Genomic DNA, 20,125 nt, shown 5'->3' on the forward strand with positions numbered 1-20,125 from the left:
TTAAAAAGAGCACTAAAAGGTTGCCAGTGCTGGCTGCGTCATAGCACTTTTTTTTCCATATTGTGGGTGGGGGATAAGAGATAACAGACAACAAAGTGGTAGGAGGTGATTAGTGGAAGAAGCAACACGAAGAATACATTAAAAAAAAATAGTACCTTGATAAGCAAGACAGTATCACGCTGAAAAGCAATCTGTACTTGGTCCATGGTCCAGCCGAAGAAGAGGTGGTGACGCTGACACATGCTGTCCAATTACAAATCAGCAAAATAAGAGTGACAAGGAAGCCAACGACTGGTAAGCAACAGATGGGCGGCAAGCCCCTTGTATACATTTAGCATGAGCAACTAGCACATGCGCTGTCGCAGGCGAGACCTAAAAAGCGTGATCACCTGGAAAAGAAAGGATGTGGCATTAGGACCAAAACTGACGACTTTGGAACTGGTGAACCAGGTTTGAGTCTCAGCATTTGCTCAACATCCTGTGATGCTGGGCTGTTGTGATCCAGTCAAAAAGAACACTCTGATGAACAGACGAGGTCCAAGGAAAAAAATGGTTTTATTTCAAGATATACACGAGTACAACAACCCCACGAAGAGCAGGAAGAAACCGCTGGAGACACTGTGGTCCAAAACTGTACAACAGTAGAAACCAGGGATACAGAATGTTCACATTCAAGAGAATCAAATAAATACAAACAAGATAATCACATAAGCTCCCTGTGCTTAAAAGAATATGTGACTTAGGGTCGTGCAGCTGGTGTTCATGTAAAGCGCTCCAATACTGTCGAGTTAGCGCAATATAAAAATGCAAAAAATAAATATTTTAAAAAAAGGAAATTTTCTGCCTCAGCGACTCCATGGAGGAATCCTTTGACAGAAAGCAGCGTGACAGAGGATCACGTGGGTCGTCACGATGTAAACAGAGGCAGACTCGCCATCCTAGACACAGAGAGGGGACTGACTTGACAGAGTAGCAGACACTGGTCGAGCGACGCGACTTAGACACAGAAAACGGACGACAAATGCGTGTATCGTGGAAATCATAATTGTTATACTTTCCCTTTCTGTTTTTTTTTTTACTTAGCACATTTCATCAGATGAAATTGGTCTCTCTGGAATCAAAGGACGGTATTCTACAAAACCCCCTGCTGACTTTTGTATATGCTGTTTTATTACTCTTTAAACAGCTCGCTGTAACCTTGTCAAATTTAAAGAGCGTTATTTGAAGTGGCCGAGGATAAAAACGAATCAGTAGAGCAGTCCTCGCAGCGGGGTGCGGGTGTCCGCGCACACGAGCTAGACAGCACTGCAGAGACGTCTCCCCCTTCCTTCAGCTGTCTGCGAGTCCCGCCCGGAAGCGGCGGCTCTGGAGCTGGAAGCTGTCGCCGGCCGCGGTGCACGCTGGGAGTTTGGCGCGTTTGTTTTTGTGGCTGGATCTGAGTCCCACTGTGAATGAAGCGAACACTGCGAGTCTGACTGGCGCCCACTGACAGAGGGGGCCTTAAGCTAAGGCACGAGACCACGCACACTAGCGGAGGCACGAGACCTGACATAGACTCTTAGAAGGGAGACCGAGCTGCCAGCACAAAGTGGCAAGGAGCTCAGCTCCAGCAGCATGTCCCACCTGAAGATCCCACCCCGCTGGCTCAACTGCCCACGCCGGGGGCAGCCCGTGGCAGGTACTGGAGGGATGAGGTTGGCATGCAGGCAGGACATTCCAATAGCCTGACGCCCTGTTGTCTTTGTAGCAACAGTTGTTGCTTCTTTATGTCATTTCAATCAGTTACGGTGATCTATATAGTTCCACCGTGCATGTGCGGTTTGTCATGTTGCTTGGGTGATTTAAATGTTCAGTTGTTCCCTTCTACAGTAACCAGGATAATATATCACTGTGCGTTTTCTACTTTGCTCTGCGAAGTTACCCCTTTTTTCACGCACTACTCCATTAATCTGAGCTTTTGCGTTATCCACCAGTACCTTGGATAGTAGGACTCGTATCTTCGTTTCTGTTGCAGCTATTGGCTGTACGTTCCAATATGCAGCTACTACTGCTGATAAGCAAAATACTGTGTCACGCCTGATAGAACTACTTGGCATCAGTGGTGCCTGTCGGTCTCAAGCTCACTTTTTATCATCTCAATTAAGTTTGAGGAAACTACGTCCGCATTCTCTACAGCTTCGTGTTCAGAGCATCTTTATTTGACTAGAGGTCACCAAAATATTACACTAGAGAACACAGGGCATCTTGGACTCAGGATTCGGATGTCTGTTACCTTCGAAATATTTTGACGGGGTGAATTGGGGATTGTTTATATAAACAAAGCAACAATACATTTATAAATAGCATTCATTGTCATTTACATTACAAACGCACTACTTACTATCAAATCTTTGTTAAAAGGAACAAGTATGGATTTCAGGGGGGTTCAGAAACTGGTGATGGACGAGGCGAAACATTGATATCTCAAATTATCAATGCATTTTTCATATCTGTCGTGTATAGTCTTGCATCAACCATCTTTGAATTCTCCTGGGTGACAGGTCAAAGATCTGATTGGACCCTTTCATGACATTATATTGACAGGTTTGGTCCATAGCTTCTATGTATGGAGTTATCTTTGCATTCAACTATTAGACGCTGGCGTGTCCAGAAATTGCCCTTTGACTGCTTCAATCATATTGCACAAAGCTTTTGTAATCTGAAGTGGTTCACTCTTTCTTTAGAGTCTTATTCAACAGAGCTGTTATGGCCAGTAAGACTTTTGAATACAGTGGCTTCTTATTTGCATAGGATTTTCATTTGGTAAATGGCTGAATTAAACTGTTTTGTTTCTCAGAGTTTGCCTAGTTTAAAATATTGTTTCTCGGAATGCAGATCTTTGTGATTTGAACACCCCACACCCCACCGCAGGATCCTATCAGATTTGTTTTGGTTGTAAGGCTTATATTTTCCACACTGGATTTCCTTCTAAATATCTCTGACATTTTATTATGCATGATATAGACTGGGCCACAACCCCATTTCTTGGAAAGTGACTCGTGTGAAAGTCATGAGCAGGGTAGAATAGCGAGAAAGCTAGGTTTAGAGACTCGTGGGTGCTAATCTGTTCGTTTGAGATTTAGAGCGATGGTGTATTTTCTTTCTCTTTCCTCTAGTAGTCTTATCTTTCTGCTGGTCTGATCTGGGAAGGTTGGGGAAAGACATTTCTTGTCTTCAGCTGTTTGCTGGAAATCAGATTTAGGTTGAAAGTGTAGAAGCATCCACCGACATTGATGAGGAGTTTCAAATTCGTTTTTTTGTATCGGTTGAAGCCACTGGTGACTCGAGTTGGAGGTAATTTATTTGTTGTTATTATTTAAGTTTGTTTATTTATTTATTTTTAACTCTTTTTATTAGATTACACCAGTACACAGTCGGTTCACATTGTAGCGATAGCACCACAGGATAATATTCAATTTTACAAAATAACATCAGATAACGAAGCCTAGCGTTACCCATATTTGTTCTTTCCTGATTAGGTCAGTTTGACCCCATATGTTTAGAAGGCATAGTTGGGGTGTGTGCAAAAGGTTTTCCCTGTGACTGACTGCACTTGTGTTGTCACCTCCCCCCAGTATTTCTGGATGATCGGACATTCCCATATTATTTGAAAAAAGGCTCCTTGTTGATTAAAATGTTCGTGATACATGGAATCATCTTTCCTTTTCATTTTTTTAGTGTGATACAGGAAAGGTATGCTCTATGGAAGATTTTAAGTTTAATTGTATTCTGGAAGATATGGCTACTTTCTTAGGGGATACTAATGCTTCTTGCAAGTCTTCTAGTTCTCCTACATTATTCTGCCATTTCTCATACAATTTCTGTAAGGGGTCAGGCGTGTTAAGTTGTTTCCTGTATGTCAGGGAGATCACTTTACTAGCTAAGCGTTCACTTAGTAGTCTATCCTCCAAGGGTGTTGACTCTGGGATGGCTGCTCTCAGGTCATGCCTAATTTGAAGGTATTTATAATTTTCATGATTTGTCATCTCATATTCTTTTTGTAAGTCAGTAAACAGTATCACAGTGCCCTGTGACCAGAGGTGCCCCCACCCTTGAGATGCCGATCATGTCCCATTTGTCAAATCCTGTGCATTTAATCAGGGTACCCAGCTGTTCCGCATCCCATAATGGAATGGCTTGGGTTACTTTGTTTCGCCATCCTAGCCTTTTTGTCACTGTATGCCATAGTTTAACTGCTTGTTGTTGGTCCTGTTAGCGGTTGCTTTGCTGCATTTGTGTACAGTGCCTGTCTGTAACCTTTCGGGCCCATGAGTATCTTATCCATCTGAATGGCAGGATCAGTTTGTGTGCCGTATAACCATTTATTGATAACTGCTAGTTATCCAGCCCAGTAGTACATTCGGATATTTTGGGAGAGCTATCCCTCCATCATATCATCTGTTTTCCAGGAGACACCATTGTTGTGTACCTCTTTTAAGGGGAAAGCTGTGTGAGGTGTGTTTATTTACTACTACTACTTGTGCTAGGGGGTTTGCATATAGCAGTTTGACACATTTGGAAAATTCTGAGCCAAAGCCTAGTTGTTCCGGCACAGCATATAGATATGGCCATTCAATGGTGTCAAAGGCCATGCTCCCGTCTAATGATAGAATTGCTGCCTCTTCTTTGATAGATTCCCTTCTCCCAGTACGCCATGGATGTGTCTTAAATTGGAGGCTGTATTCCTCCCTAGCATAAAGCCAGATTGATCCGGTGTGCCAATTTCGTTATGATCGGTAGGAGTCTGTTTACTAATAGTTTTGCCAGTATTTTGACTTCTGGGTTGAGCAGTGATATGGGGCGATATGAATTGCATTGTTCTGTTGGTTTCCCTTGCTTATGGACAACTACAATGGTAGTCAATCTCTGGTCTACCTAAAGTCTCCCATGTTGCTTACTGTCCTCAAACATTTATTTATTTTATTTTGAAAGTTTTATATAGCGCGAACAAGATCTTTGCAGATATCAGAGCGCTTTACAAAGCCGGGAATACCAACAAGAGAGTGAAATTAAACATAATAAGTGGGAAGGGTAGGTACGTGAGGGAGCAAAGTAGTACAGCACATCAATAATATAAATATTACAGTTAAATGTGTGCATAGATAGTAGCGTCAATAATACAGGTGAAATACATAGTCATAGAGTTCGAACAGAATAATACAGATCGGTGTAGAGTCTTTCCAGATCCACGCTAATAGGTCAAGTGTATTTGGCCATAAAAATAGCTTTTACTTCTTTCTTAAAAAGTGTGATGGAGGAGATGAGCCTGGTTTCAGGGGGGAGTGAGTTCCAGATCCTGGGTGCCATTCCTGAGAAAGAGCGTTTATAAGTTTTTTCCTTCCGGAATCTTCGAGGTTTTAGCAGAAGATTGTTTGTGCCTCTAGGGTTTCTAGAGCCGCCAGAGATTGACAGCTTCTGAGTGAGGTATCCGGGAGAGCTCAGGTGTAGAGCCTTGTGTGTCATGCAGGCGATTTTCAAATGTATTCTGGCTTCAAAAGGCAGCCAGTCCAGTGATTTCAAGTCAGGGGAGATATGCAAGTGTTTTTTTGATCCAGTGATGAGTCTCGCTGCAGCGTTTAGAGAGGCTCTTAGGGGTGCAGTAGTGGTTAACGGGAGACCGCAGAGGGCGGTGCTGCCGTATTCAATTCGCGGGATTACTAGTGCTTGTACTGCAGTTTGGAAGTCTTTGGCTGGTAGGAAGGGTTTAAGTTTCCTCAGGGTATTGATTTGGAAGTTCGCTCCCTTAGTAGCCTTGCTGATATGATGCTGCATGTTGAGATTGAAGTTGAGAGTTATGCCTAGGGATTTCGCTGAATCCACTATGGTGGGTTGGACATTGAGTGCAGTTAACTGTTTAAGCCAGGTTTGAGTGGTAGAGATCTTCGCGGGAGGTGAGATCAGCAGGAATTCTGTTTTCAGAGCATTGAGTTTGAGATGATTATCAGCAAGCCAGGATTGGGTGCTTCTGATCGTTGAGTTCAGGAGTAAGATGTCATTGGGGGATTGTAATTTGAGATATAGTTGGGTGTCATCTGCGTACATGTGAAAAAGTACATTGGATGCTTGAAGCAAGGTGGTGAGAGGTTCCATAACTAGGTTGAACAAAGTTGGTGATAGGGAGGATCCTTGGGGGACGCGTAACGAAACAGGTATTGGAGAGGACATCAGGTTGTTACTTTTGAATTTCTGCGACCTGTTGTGTAAAAAGGAGGTGAACCACTTGAGAACAGTCCCAGAAAGACCCATTCTTCTGTTCAAAAGATCGAGTAACTTCTCATGTTTAACAGTGTCGAATGCTGAAGAGAAATCAAGAAGGATGAGGAGGCAGGTATCACCTTGATCTAGGATTGGAAGGGCATCGTCAATTATGTGAGTCATAGCAGTTTCAGTGCTGTGTCCTGCTCGGAAGCCTGATTGATGAGGGTTGTGGAGATCAAACAGATCAATGTGTTTAGTCAGTTGTAGTTGTGCGCATTTTTCCAATAATTTGGCAAGAGGGGGAATATTGGTAATGGGACAGTAGTTGTTTAGGTCGGATGGGTCGGCAGTAGGTTTCTTTAGCAAAGGTGTGACTTGTCCAACTTTGAGGGAGTCAGGGATGGTTCCTTCTTGGAGCGAGCTGTTGATAATTTTAGTCCAGAGTGGAAGGAGCAGTGGGGTGAAATCTTTGACAGCGTTAGCAGGGAGGGGATCCGTGAGGTGATTGGACGGTTTCAAGGTGCTGAGCAGTTTGCCTATTTCTTCTTCGGAGTAGGTTTCAAAGGTTGACCATGTTGCATTGTTTTTAGGTTCGGTGGGTGTTATGCAGTTGAGTGTGGTGTGGAGTCTTGCGTCAGTGCGGAGATCATTCTTTATGTTGTCAGTTTTTTGGGTAAAGAAAGCGGCGAAGACTTCACAGGAGGGTGCTTCGTGCAAGGTACTGAGAGGTTGGGGTTGTTCCTTGGCTTGTGTTCTGATTAACTCAAACAGTTTTTTTGGGCGGTTTTTTGCCTGGTCAGGGGTGTGGAATTTTATGAAATATGTACTTGTCCATGGGACAAGTAGCTTCATAAATCTACATGTCCTGTAACAAAATCCACTTGTCCCTTTGGTGCCATGTAGTGCGCCGTCAAATAATGGCTGCAATCTCTTTATAGAAGAGCTCTGATAATAGCCTTTCTGGTTATGTCAGGCTATTACTATAGAAAGATTTGAATTTTGGAGTTTTTCACCAGCTCTTCTGTAATCTTTTCCCATACTGAGAAAGGTCGGCAATTTACCCCTGACAATGGCAGAAGTAAAGTTTCTTCCATGGCTGGGAAAAATGTGGTTGGAGAAAAAGTGAACTTGTAAACAGTCAACAGATTTCCGCTGGGGCATATTCATATTTGCTCATGCTAAGATGCAATTCACAAAGATTTTCTAGGACTACGGTTTCCTGGCCTACTTAAGGAAATTCATGTGAATTCATGAAAAACGTAGATCTGCATGAATACAAAGTCATATATCATGGGTGCCCTTTGTGACTTTAACAACTGAGCCCCTAATTAAATCTGAGTTAACCAATACTTTGTGCTTTTATTAAAATGCTATCTCTTCCTATCTGTGAGCTGGCTTCATGTGTGCTCTTTTATAAAGTAGTTTTGTTCAGTGCCAGGAATTTCTATGGCAATATGGCCTTTATGAGACCCAATACCAACGGTCTAGTAAGAACACGCTGGCATACAGCAGCACGCCTACCTGATAATCCCAAGGTAGAGAAACGAGCATAGTGTAGGCCAAGTGAGTAACCAGAAAATTAAAATACCCACCACGTTGATCCAAAGTTCTTATGACACCAAGCAAGCAAAGAATTAATTGGAATCCTCGCCAGAATAACTCTCTTGTCTCTTCCATCTGAGCATCTATCTATTCATCCTTTAACACACTGATATCTAGCATTTCACCTTTACATTGGCCCCCATTCAGTCTTTTATCCATTAGCCTTTCACCAAACTGTTCGTCCGTCAGTCCATCCGCTCATCCATTTCCAAACCTACCCATCCATCTCCAAACATATCCATTTCAACCATCCATCCATCTGCTCATCCATACACCCTCCCTTTCACTCATCTATCCACCCTCCCTTTCACTCATCCTTCCACCCACTCTTCAACCCATCCATCAATCCATCCTTCCACTCATCCATCCATTTATCCTTTACACTCATCCATCCTTTCGCTCTCTAATCCTTAAACCCTGTAACCCATCCATCCATCCATCCATCCATCACTCATCCTTTCACCCACATCCATTCATCGTTTCACAATTACGAATCTTTGTCTGCCGAGCTGCAGACAGAAGAGGCCCATCAAGAGCTCCGCCTCTACTGTAGCTGAAAAGTGTGGTGTTCATGAAGCCTCTGTTCAAAGCTATCCTGCCATCTCCAAACCTATTGACCCAACTGATCAATCCAGCCTTCCTTTCACTCATCCATCCATCCTTTCACTCATCCACCCACCCATCTATCCTCCTTTTCACTCATCTATCCACCTATCCTTTCACTTCCTCCATTTATGCTTTTGCTCGTCCATCCACCCGTATATCTTCCGTTTCGCTCATATATCCATCCACCCATCACTAATTCCTCCATCCACCTTTAGACTCAACTGTCCACCCATCCATCCATCAACCCTTCGACCCAGCCACCCACCCATCCATCCATCCCCGCCCACTCAGCCATCTATCCACCATTTCCACTCAGCCATCTATCCACCATTCCCACTCAGCCATCTATCCCCGCCCACTCAGCCATCTATTCATCTACTCTCTCACCACTTAATCCACCCTTTCAATAAACCGTCCATCCTTTCACTCATCAATCCACTTTCGACCTATCCATCCACTCACCCATCCCTTCATTCACCCTTGCACTTATCCTACCATTCTTTCAAACATCCATCCTTACATCCATTCACTCATTCATCCATGTATCTTCCCTTTCACTACACTTTCATTCATCCATATATCCATCCAGCCTTTCACTCATTCATCCATATATTTATACATTCACCCTTACACTCAATGTATGCATCTATCATCCACTCTTGCACATATTCATCCATGCATCTATACATCCACCCTTTCACTTATTTATACATGCACCTATCCATCCACCCTTTCACTTATTCATACATGCATCTATCCATCCACTCTTTCATACATGCACCTATACATCCACCCTTTCACTCATTCATTCATGCATCTAAACATCCACCCTTTCACTCCATTCATTCATCCAACTATCCATCCAGCCTCACTTATTCATCCATGCATCTATCCATTCACCCTTTCACTCATTAATGTATGCATCTAAAATCCACTCTTCCATGTATTCATCCATGCATCTATACATCCACCCGTTCACTTATTCATATATGCATCTATCCATCCACCCTTTCACTATTCATCCATGCATCTATTCATCCACCCATTCACTCACTCTCCCACCCACCCTTTCAAGTCTATTATGGGCCTTTGTCTGCGGACCTGCAGACTGAAGAGGCCCATCAAAAACTCTACAGCTGCTGTAGTTGCTACAGCGGTGTATTCACAATGCCCCTGGCGCAGGCACAAAGTGAGATGAGAGGCCTAGTGCAAGAACAGAGTTGGGGGTGGCCTTCGGCCTGCATGAAAGCCCCTGGGGAAACTGATCAGCTTTAATGTAAGCCCTCGATGAAGTAAGATCTGAGAGGCCAAGGGGAGCGGGTGAGGGATGTCAGAGTGCAGCGGAGGGTGGAGTGGTTCAGGCACCGGGTGTAACATAAGGTGTACAGAAAACACAAAGTGCCAAGGATGGGGTGCATAAGAAGGGAAATCAAATTGAGTTGAAGATGAGCAGGGATATTGGAGCCCTATGAGGCCCAGGAGTGGAGCAGAGAATACAAGGCAGGGGTCATACAGTTCAAGTTAGAGCAAGAGGCCAAGAGGCACAAAAAGCAGCCTCTTACTTGTCATTGCTGCGCGTGTACTGGGGCTGCAGAAGCTCGATGTGTGTCTCATGCTTAAAGATAATAAACGGACCAGGGGAGAACCTGGAAGCCACACGAGCTTATCCAGCTGGCTCAAACTTTGAGCTCTGCTTTCTCATTTTATTGTTCTGCTCTGGGGAAATTAAAATGCAGGCCCCAGTTTTGCATTGACCTTTTCACTGCCAATAAACTGCTCAGAGCAACTTATCTACTGGCTGTGACCTACAGGGTTGAACAGCTGTGTATCTTATTACTATAAAACTGTCTACTTGTCCTTTGGACAAAATGCAAATTAAAACCTCTAGCCCTCCTAAGAAATCTAGATGTCTCGGGCGTCGGGAGATAGGAATTCCCCACCCCTGCTGGTCTAGCTGGAGGCTGAAGAAGTTTGCTTTTGAGCGCTTTATTTTCCTGAAGTATGCATTTCTCTTTTTCTTCAGGGTTTTTAGGTGCAGTGCAGAGGGTGCTGCCCTCCAGGTGCGCTCTGCCATTCGCATGGCTTGTCTATCTTCATTGAGACTCCCGTCGTACCATGGATTGGAGATTTTAGCGGAGACTCTTTTTAGCTGCATGGGAGCAGCCTCATTAATTATTGAGGTCATGGCGTTGAGATAGTGGTCAGTCAGGGATTGGACATCAGTAGCGCCCGTAGGCGGGAGTAGGAGGTCGCGGCTGTTCGGGGTATGGAGAATGGGTTGAGTTTTTTCAGGTCTCTTTTCCAGACTTTAGGTCTGGAGGGTTGAACCGAGTTGAGTTTGATTTTTTCATTGATGTGGAATGTGACAATATGATGGTCTGACCAGTCACAGGGTTGGATAGACTCAAGTTGAGTAGCGTCCTCTTTGGCGATGATAAGGTCGAGGATAGAACCTTTCTCGTGGGTCGGGCTGTTGCATAATTGTGTGAGGTCCAGGGCGCTGAGGAAGCTTTTAAGACTATTTACCACCGCATCATTGAGATCGTTCCAATGGAGGGTGAAGTCACCAAGGTATATTTGGGTGAGCTGTATTTGTCTTACGTGGGGTGCAACCTTCGAGGCAGTCACTTTATATAGTTCTATTGGTAGACCATTTGGGCCCATTGCTTTCCCTGGTTGTATGCTATTTATTGCATTGATAATTTAATCGTCAGTGATGTCACTATCCAGTGTCACTGCTTCTGTGGTAGTTAATGATGGGAGGCGCATGTCTTTCAGTAAGTCTTTTGAGTCGTTAGCTGTTGCGGTAATCAAGGGAGAGTATAAACGTGTAATATTGGATGATTGTCTCTGCTTTCGTTTGAGGATCTCTTACTGTCTCTTCGGTTTCAGTCTTGAGAAGGGAAACCCACCTATTTGCTTTTTCACGTTTATCGAGCCATGCAAGCAGTTTACTGGCCTGAGAGCAGGTAGTGAGGCGTCAATTGTCAGTGGGGTCTGTGTGGTAGGTATTGTTATCCCTTTCTGAGGGAGATGTGGAAACTGTAGAGTACTTTAAATGGATGCGGATTGGAAGGTATTGCATATCTTTGATCGGTTTATTGAGAATATCGGACCTTGGCGACAGTGTTTCCCTATTGTTTGATTAAGAGCTCGAAACTTCTTCCATCTTGTGTTGATCTTGACCTGTGTGCTGTCTGAGACCCAAATATCCCCTATGCCTCCCTGCATGACTGTTTACAACAAATCGACTCCCCAACTTGCAGACTGCCTGTTGTCTCACCTAACAATAAACTGAGAGTATCTAGGTCTCTGGGAGACCCCCACTCACCCCCCATATTTCGTATGTTACCATGTCTGCAGGCTATGTTCCATAGGTAATGAACTTCTAAGTCCAAGATTACCGAGTCTATTCTAGTTCTTGGTTGATTATTCTTTTTTCACTGGGAACAGTCCCGGGAGATAGGCCTGACCTGTGCTGTGGTAAGATATCCTCAGCCTATTTGTGAGAGGGACTTCTTGTGTCACTGTGTGCCATCCATCCAACCATTCCCAGGTGTCTTCCAGGTTGGAGAAAAACCGAGGCTTCCCATCTGCTTCTACTCTCAACTTGGCAGAGAACAGCATTGCATATTTGAGTCCTTTATATCTGGGTGCTTTTTTAACTTCGAGGAAGCTGCATCGATGTCTGTACGTTTACGGTGAAGTCAGAAAAGAATGCAATTTTGCTGTTCTCGTATTGCACTGTTGGGGCTGTGTGCGCTGTTTGTTATATTATATCTCTATCTCGAAGGCTGAAACCTTTGGCTAGGATTGGCATGGGGGAGGGGGCTCTGGCCGGGGCTTCTTCCCTGGTAAACGATGTGCTCGTTCAATAGAGAAGCAATTCGATAAGCCCAGCGGTTGTAGATGTTTTACTATGAGATCCTATATGAACAGATCAGCAGCTGGTCCCCCCACTCATTCTGGAACCCCAATTATGCATACATTATTCCTTCTGGATCGCCCTTCGTAGTCGTCCAGTTTTGTTTCAAGTATTTTGGTTGTGTTTGATAATTCTTTCACTTGTTGGAGGTACGCAGTGCCTTGTTTCAGGTGTTTTGTTGTGTCTTCCACTCCTTGGACATGGTCCCCTAGCTTGCTTAGATCAGCTGTTATGAGGGAGACTTCGGTCAAGACCGCGTCTATATGGGCCTCCAGGGAGTCATGTACTTTCTTAATGGCTGACATGAAATAGTTTAGGGTTAGTTCAGCTTTGCTCTCTCTCGGCTCGGTCAGCTTACCGTCATCTGTTTGAGCTTTTTGTTGGGTGTATTTATCAAATTCAGTCTGTGTCGCCCTTTCTTTCCTTATTGCCCAACATATTGTACTTGCTGGTGTGGCTTGTAGTAAGGTACCTAGCGTGGTATTGTTTTCCTGGGTACTCCCCGCTGCCTGCGTAAGAGGAGCACCTCACGGCCTGTCGGTTTCCTCCGGGCAGGATTCTGTAGCCACTGCTTTATGATTTGTGATGGCTGGTAACACAAATTTGATGTTGGTGATAATGTGCAGGCTGTGTGCTTAAATCAGTTTGGCTCTCTTTGTTGTAGTTTAGCTCTCAGAGCTGATGGTGGCCCCTGAGGTCCGGTCTCCAAACACCGCAGGCCTACCCCCCTACTGCCCGTAGTTGTTGTTGCAGGGAGTGGCTGGCGCCGTTCACAAGCTGTCCCCCGGGAGTGAGAGGGAGTTTATTTCTTATATGTGGTTGTTATTGAAGGCCCAATGAATGCTGCCAGAACGTTGGGTTGTATTGCAATAGGGGTTTAGCAGCAGTCTCAAACCTTGGCGTCACTTCACCTCGCATGATTCCCCTTCAGGATACACTGCTTTCCAGCTGGTCGGGGGATGGGAGTCGGCTGCTCCACCTACCACAGTGTCCAGTGTTGCCTAGGATCTATGCCCTCAGTTGTGAATACACTTCAGAGGCACTTCAAAACCTTACAATCTCACGTTGCCTGTCAAAAAGCCTGGATACCTCTCTATTTTTGCTAACTAATAAGTATTTCAGTCTGTTTTAATATTAATGTTCTCCCCTTCTTTCCTTGGTTCTTATCCTCCACCACCAAGATTTATCAGCGGGTTCACATTTTGCTTTGTGTGTTTTAAAATCATTTCCGATTCATCTTAACTTTATTTACTTACCCGTTTACATAAATGTGAGTTCCTTTAATGGTCTTTCGCTATGAAATTCACATTCTGTCTCACCCTACCATAGGTGTTTAGTGAGCTAATCACCCACCTATGCTTATGGGTCGGAGTGTTAGAACACACTCATGTGTTTAGGAAGTCTGTACAGACTTAGGGGGACTGAGACTTTCCAAAAGACTCAAGGAAGCTCAAGATCTCTAGAAAGGCTTAGGAGGGCTGTGGACTGATACAGGGGTTCTGAGACTCACTTTACAGGCTCAAATGGCTTGGGAACTTTGGACACACTGATGAGGCTGGGATCTTTAGGCAGGCTCAGGGGAGCTGGGAACTCTGGACATGCTTACATCAGGGAAGGAGGGTTTGGAACCTCGGACCCATTGAAGGAGGCTGGGACCGGAGTGAAACGCAGCTACAAATAGAATTTTATATCCAATGTCGGAGAAGGGTTTTTTAGAACTGAAAGGCGACATTTTTTATTCCTATTAGACACAGAAAATTGATATCAAAGAATTGCAGAGAGATTAACTTTTTTGGGGGTGTGTGAAGATTGTAGTTCCTTTTTAATGATCAAGACTGCAGAGAAACTGTTTTTGAGAAAAAGTTAGTCTTTCAGAAGCTTCATTTGATGGTGAGCCAGTAGTACAGAAAATCATTATTTTGCATTCAAATTGAAGAAGGTAAAGTGAAGCTATACAAGGGCCTTGCGCTTTTCATCAGAGTTTAGTCTGTGATTCTTTTTCTCCTTAGTAAATTGGATAGTTCACTTGATTTTTGGTGCAGTTTTGAAATTCAGAGCTCAATGTAATGTCATTTTATCAGAGTGGTGGATCCCTTCAACACAACTGTTTCTGGAAAGCTGCTTTTCCCTGAATCATACCGCTCTGCCATTGACTGAGCCTTCCTTTTCAGGTCTCGCCTAGGCAGCACATATGCGCTGTTATAGGAGGGCCTTTAGCCATTGTTTTTCACTTTTCAAGCACTCGCACTCGTGGCGGTATCCACCTTGCGGGAGCGAGCAGCAGCGCGGCCACGTTAATTACAAACATATGACCGCTGCTCGTTCCCACAAGGTGGATGCTGCCACAAGCATGAGTGCGAATGCTTGAAAAGTGAAGACCGCTTGTTTACGTCGTGAAGCACTTCCACCCGTCACTGCCTCTCTTCAATCGCTGCTTTTAAGGTTTATTAAACCAGCGCGACGGCTGCACTTGCGAAGCTGAGTAGTGAACAATGGCAGCTGTGCGCTTTTCTTTTCTTCAGCGCTTGTTTGTTTCTAATATTCAGCAGCTCAGCGCTTGTTTGTTTCTAATATTCAGTCTCTTTCTGCTCTCCCATGTGCCCCCTTCAAGATCCTCCTCTCCTTCCGCATTCTGCCAGCACTCTCCTACCCAATAGTTGTCTACCACCACGTCTACCACCACGTCTACCACCACGTCTACCACCACGTCTACCACCACGTCTACCACCACGTCTACCACCACGTCTACCACCACGTCCACACCACCTCCACACGACATTCACCACCACCTCCACACAACATCCACCACCACGACATCCACCACCACCACATCCACCACCAACACATCCACCACTACCAAATCCACCACCACCAGGTTCATCACCACCACGTCCACCACCACTATGTCCACGTCCACCACCTCGTCCACCACCACCACATTCACCACCACATCCAGCACCACCACATCCACCACCATGTCCACCACTACCACATCCACCACGTCTGCCATGTCGTCCACCGCCACGTCCTCCATCACCACGTCCAGTACCAGGTCCACGCCCACCACCGCGTCCACCACCATCACCACGTCAACCACCACCACGTCCACCACCACCACCACGTACACCATGTCAGCCACCACCACCACATCCACCACCCCCACCATGTCATCCACTGCCATGGCGTCCACATCCACCACGTCCACCACCTCCATGTCGTCCACTGCCACGTCATCCACCACCACGTCCACACCCACCACCATGCCCACCTCCACCACGTCCACCACCTCCACATTCACCACCACCACAGTCCCCATGTCCTCCACCTCCACCACACCACGTCCTCCACCACCACACCACGTCCTCCACCACCATGTCCACCACCACCACGTCCACCATGTCAGCCACCACCACATCTACGTCCACCAACACAATGTCCACCACTTCCACGCCCACCACCACCACGTCCACCACCACCACGTCCAGCACCACCACGTCCACCACCACCACGTCCACCACCACTTACACCACCACAACGTCCACCACCACTTCTGGCACGTCCTCCACCACCACATCCACCACCACGTCCACCATGATCATGTCAGCCACCACCACCGCATCCACCATGTCAGCCACCACCTCCACTACCACGTCCACCGCCTCTACCACCACTTCCTCCACGTCCACCACCATGCCACCACGCCACCACGTCCACCACCACCACGTCCACCACCAGCACGTCTACCACCACGTCCACCAACACCACTGCGTCCACCACCACGTCCACCACCACGTCAACCATCACCACCAAGCCATCCACCACTACCACGTCATCCACCACTACCACGTCATCCACCACTACCACGTCATCCACCACTACCACGTCATCCACCACTACCACGTCATCCACCACTACCACGTCATCCACCACTACCACGTCATCCACCACTACCACGTCATCCACCACCACATCGTCCACCACTACCACATCCACCACTACCACATCCACCACGTCCACCACCACCACATCCACCACCACCTCTACCACCACGTCCACCACCACGTCCACCACCACGTCAACCACCACCATGTCCACCACCACGTCAACCACAACCACCAGCACCTGTGATGGGTAACGTGTCACTGGAAGGCAGGGGTAATAGGAGTGTCAACCCCGGCTGTTCATGGGACGTTTAAGGATGCATTGGGTGCGGGAATAGGGGCTAGAAGTATCACACCAGACCCAAGATACATTTTGAAGAGGCGCAATGTCACAGGGGCTCCTGTAAAAGCACACGCATCCTCTCTACCTCACAGTGGCATACCTGCATGAGCCACTCACTCAAAACAAGCATTGGCAAAGCCAATAGGTCTTGCCTTTGGGACCTTATAAGTGTTTAGCTATGCAACCCTTGATGTTGTTGCAACCCTTGATGTTGTTGCACCAAGGATATTGTGCTCGATAACCCTTCACTTATAAGGTCCCAAAGGCGAGACCTATTGGCTATGCCAATGCTTGTTCTAATACTTCCACTGCCTTCCCTCATGGCTGGTGATCATAGGAGTTCCTTTCCTCGGAACGACAATGTTTCAATGAGACCCAAACTTTATTTACTACTGATAATGCCAACAAGTCTGGACAAAATTAATTTTTAGATTCGCTTTAATGATTTTGTCTAATGAAAAAAATTGTCAGAGCTTTGATGCACATCTGAATTTAGGTCCTGTGAATCTTCGATAGAGGTGATCAGATCAGCAAAAAACGGCCGCACCGGTCTGGTGTAAGTTCATGGTTATGTTCTGTGTACCATCGAGTTGTCTTGGGGGCCCTGTTTGTATCTCCTCTCTGATCTGAGTATCATAGCTCAGTGTCTGAGAATGAGGGGTAATTGCCAACAAGGCGCCATCCTTATTGTGGATTGTCAGCTTTGAACCGCAGGCAGGCTTTTGCTCTTTGAAGACATTTATCAAGCTCACATTTGGCTCTTGTTAAAATCCATCTCTTTCAAGTTGTAGAATTAAACACAGGATGTTCAATTTCAAAACTTTTGGATTGTCACGTCTTCTCTTTCAAAACTTTTGGATTGTCACGTCTTCTCTTTGCAAGCCTAAGTGCACAGCAGCGCTCATTAAAGAGGAGGGACTGAACAGTACATACTGGGGAGGTGCATCGAAGGACATTAGCAGCGCATCTATGGTCCAACCGTTAATAAGCTTAAACTAATTCACTTATAATGATAGGGGAGAGTTAGCATTTTCTTCCACTCAAACGTGGTTTTGTTATCTGACCGTTTGAAGTGGCCTATTGCCCTTCACTGCCTCTGTTCTCTTCTACAGTAGGGTGCCGTGTGTCTGGTAATCTTGCCATGGGAATGTCTGTCCCTCCTTACCTGCATATAACATCCTTTTGCTATAGGCTCTGCAGACTTTTGGTTAGACAAGCACATTCCAGATATAGGAGAGACTGCCGATAGACATCAGCAACTTTGTCTTTTTGGCTTTCTGCTAATAGTGAGTGAAGTGCGTCATCAGAGACCAACGAGTGGCAGCATCAGAGCTCCTAAGTTTTTCATTCGTCTTCTGCTTGCGAGTGGCGGCGTTGTAGCGGGGGGATTATGTAAGGCCGAGCTTCTAGTACTGTCCCTCACACTGAGCTTTGAGAAATGATGACGGATGCATTTTCTTTTTTAACTGCTTTATTTAAAAGCAGTCCCAGACATTGTGGCCTGCAGAGCCCAGCAGGCCACCATACCTGGGAGTGCTGGCATTCCCAATGGGCTCGCAAATTGCGAGAGGCTCATTAATATTAATGAACCTCGCAATATGCTACCCCATTGGGAATCCCAAACGGTGTTAAACACACTGTTGCACATTTCATTTAGCGACTCTCAATTTGCCACTCGCAATGTGTCACCAACTCATACAAATTGCTTGGGGGTCCCCGGCTTTCAGTGGTGACTCAATGGGGGTCCTCAGGAGTCAAAAGTTTGGGAACCACTGCTCTAGAAGACTGACGCGTAAGATGCTCTAATAACTCACGCCGTTGCTGCGCGTGCACTCACTCTTTACCTAATAAATAGCATTGAGGGACATTCGTCTTGCATTTAGCAAAATATTTAAGCAAAACAGTGAGCAATTTTTTCCTGTCGTCGCAATAGAGGTACGTTTAGAGTACTTGGAGTTATTGTTTGTTTAATCCCAAAAGCCTGTTCGAGGGGGTTGTGGAGAGACAACGGAGTTACCATAGATGATACTAATATAAATGTTGAGGACCGGAAAAGACAATACTGAAATTACCCAATCCTTAAATCGTTACCCCGTGTTGTGCGACAGAGCTCCTTGGTTTTCTTCAAAAGCATGAACATCTGGTTCATCACTCTCGAATTTTGAGAGGTAGAATTTATTTTGTTCAACTGCTGAATGTGTTTTTTGGGGGAGGGCACGCAGTGTTGTGTGAATAATATTTAATTACGAGGACATCAGACATGAAAGTGAAAGGTAAAAGTTTTATTTGTGTTTTGAAAACGTCGTGGGAACATGTTTTTTTTCTCTTTAGTGCTGCAGACGGGTTTGAAAAGCACAGGTGGGGTCGCTAATATCCGGGGGTGCCTGATAAAGGCGGGAATTCCCACCTGTCATTAAACGGCTGCAGAACTGCGCAGGCTGCAGACGGTTGACGGGCCAATGAAATGAATGAATTCTTGCCATCTGTCGAGTTCTCTCAGCCTGCCTGTCTCGTGCTGGGAGCTATCCTATTTCAGTGTTTACTTGCACGCCCAGATTTTGCACTCCTCATCTGCAGTGCCGTTTGTCCTCCTGGCGGACATCTGTCAGAAATAACACCCCCTTTGCAGTTTGAGACGATCGGATAACTAGCAAAGAAAGAGAAAACACGACGATTTAGAACCTGCTTCGTATCAGTGTTTATTTTAAACGGATTGTCTTTCAATGCCACAGTCCTGTTGGGCAGTCGTTCTCAGCTGACCTTGCCGTCAGTTTCTTCTTTTGGAGGACCAAAGCCACACGTTCGTCTTCAAGAGATAACAGCAGCCTAATGAATCAAACCAAGAATTGAAGAATATTCACTTTCCCTTATTCTGCCCCTGCATCCTACACCAGTGATCCCAAGCATGTGAATCATTTATCTCCCAGCTGCGGCCTGTAATGCTTCATAAATGTATGGGACCTAGGCCAAATCGCAGCATTATATATGCCCATCAAAGATGCTCCTTCAAAGCTGCCTTAGACGCCCCCATAACTCTCATTGACATTTCCGGTAGTTGGGTTGAAAGGGACCTTCTTTGCCTCTCCTGTGTCAGCACAATAGCTTGCATCAATCACTTGCTAAGTGTTGCTGTTGATGGCATCTACCTCTATTGGAGGAGCTATAGGACACAAACCAAAAAATTTCCCTACAAAAAGGTTTTGTTCTCATAACGTAGATTTCCAATGCTTTTCTGACATTTTGGATGTGAAATAACTCCTACTCGGGAGGAGAGGGATCTGGATAATGCCCTGGTAACACTAATTCAAACGAACAGTTAAAAACTGGCAGTACTTTTGGAACAGAATCTGGACTGTACTGCGCCACCACATTTCCTCAGTAGAATAAAAAAAAAAAAATCAAAACGTAAAGCACCCAACTTCCCTGTTCTTCTGCCCAAATAAATTGCTGCCAAATTAAAACCATATGAGACCCAAAACTAAGGTAGTGCCCGAAGCACCAAAGGCAATTCCCACCCCAGAACTAGTGAAT

At 45.5% G+C, this 20,125-nt stretch overlaps 1 protein-coding gene across 1 annotated transcript in view; it reads left to right on the forward strand.

The window, feature by feature from the left end:
- Positions 1 to 1,264: 1,264 nt before the first annotated feature.
- The window catches only part of RNGTT (RNA guanylyltransferase and 5'-phosphatase), a 1,829,700-nt gene continuing 1,810,839 nt past the window's right edge, over positions 1,265 to 20,125 (forward strand). Inside the window, exon 1 of the mRNA XM_086926663.1 lies at positions 1,265 to 1,678. Coding sequence (XP_086782789.1) covers positions 1,615 to 1,678 — 64 coding nt within the window. The 5' untranslated portion in view covers positions 1,265 to 1,614. The remainder of the gene's footprint in view (positions 1,679 to 20,125) is intronic.

Source organism: Lissotriton vulgaris, chromosome 6, assembly GCF_964263255.1.
Source record: "Lissotriton vulgaris chromosome 6, aLisVul1.2, whole genome shotgun sequence".
Classification (NCBI taxonomy): Eukaryota; Metazoa; Chordata; class Amphibia; order Caudata; family Salamandridae; genus Lissotriton; species Lissotriton vulgaris.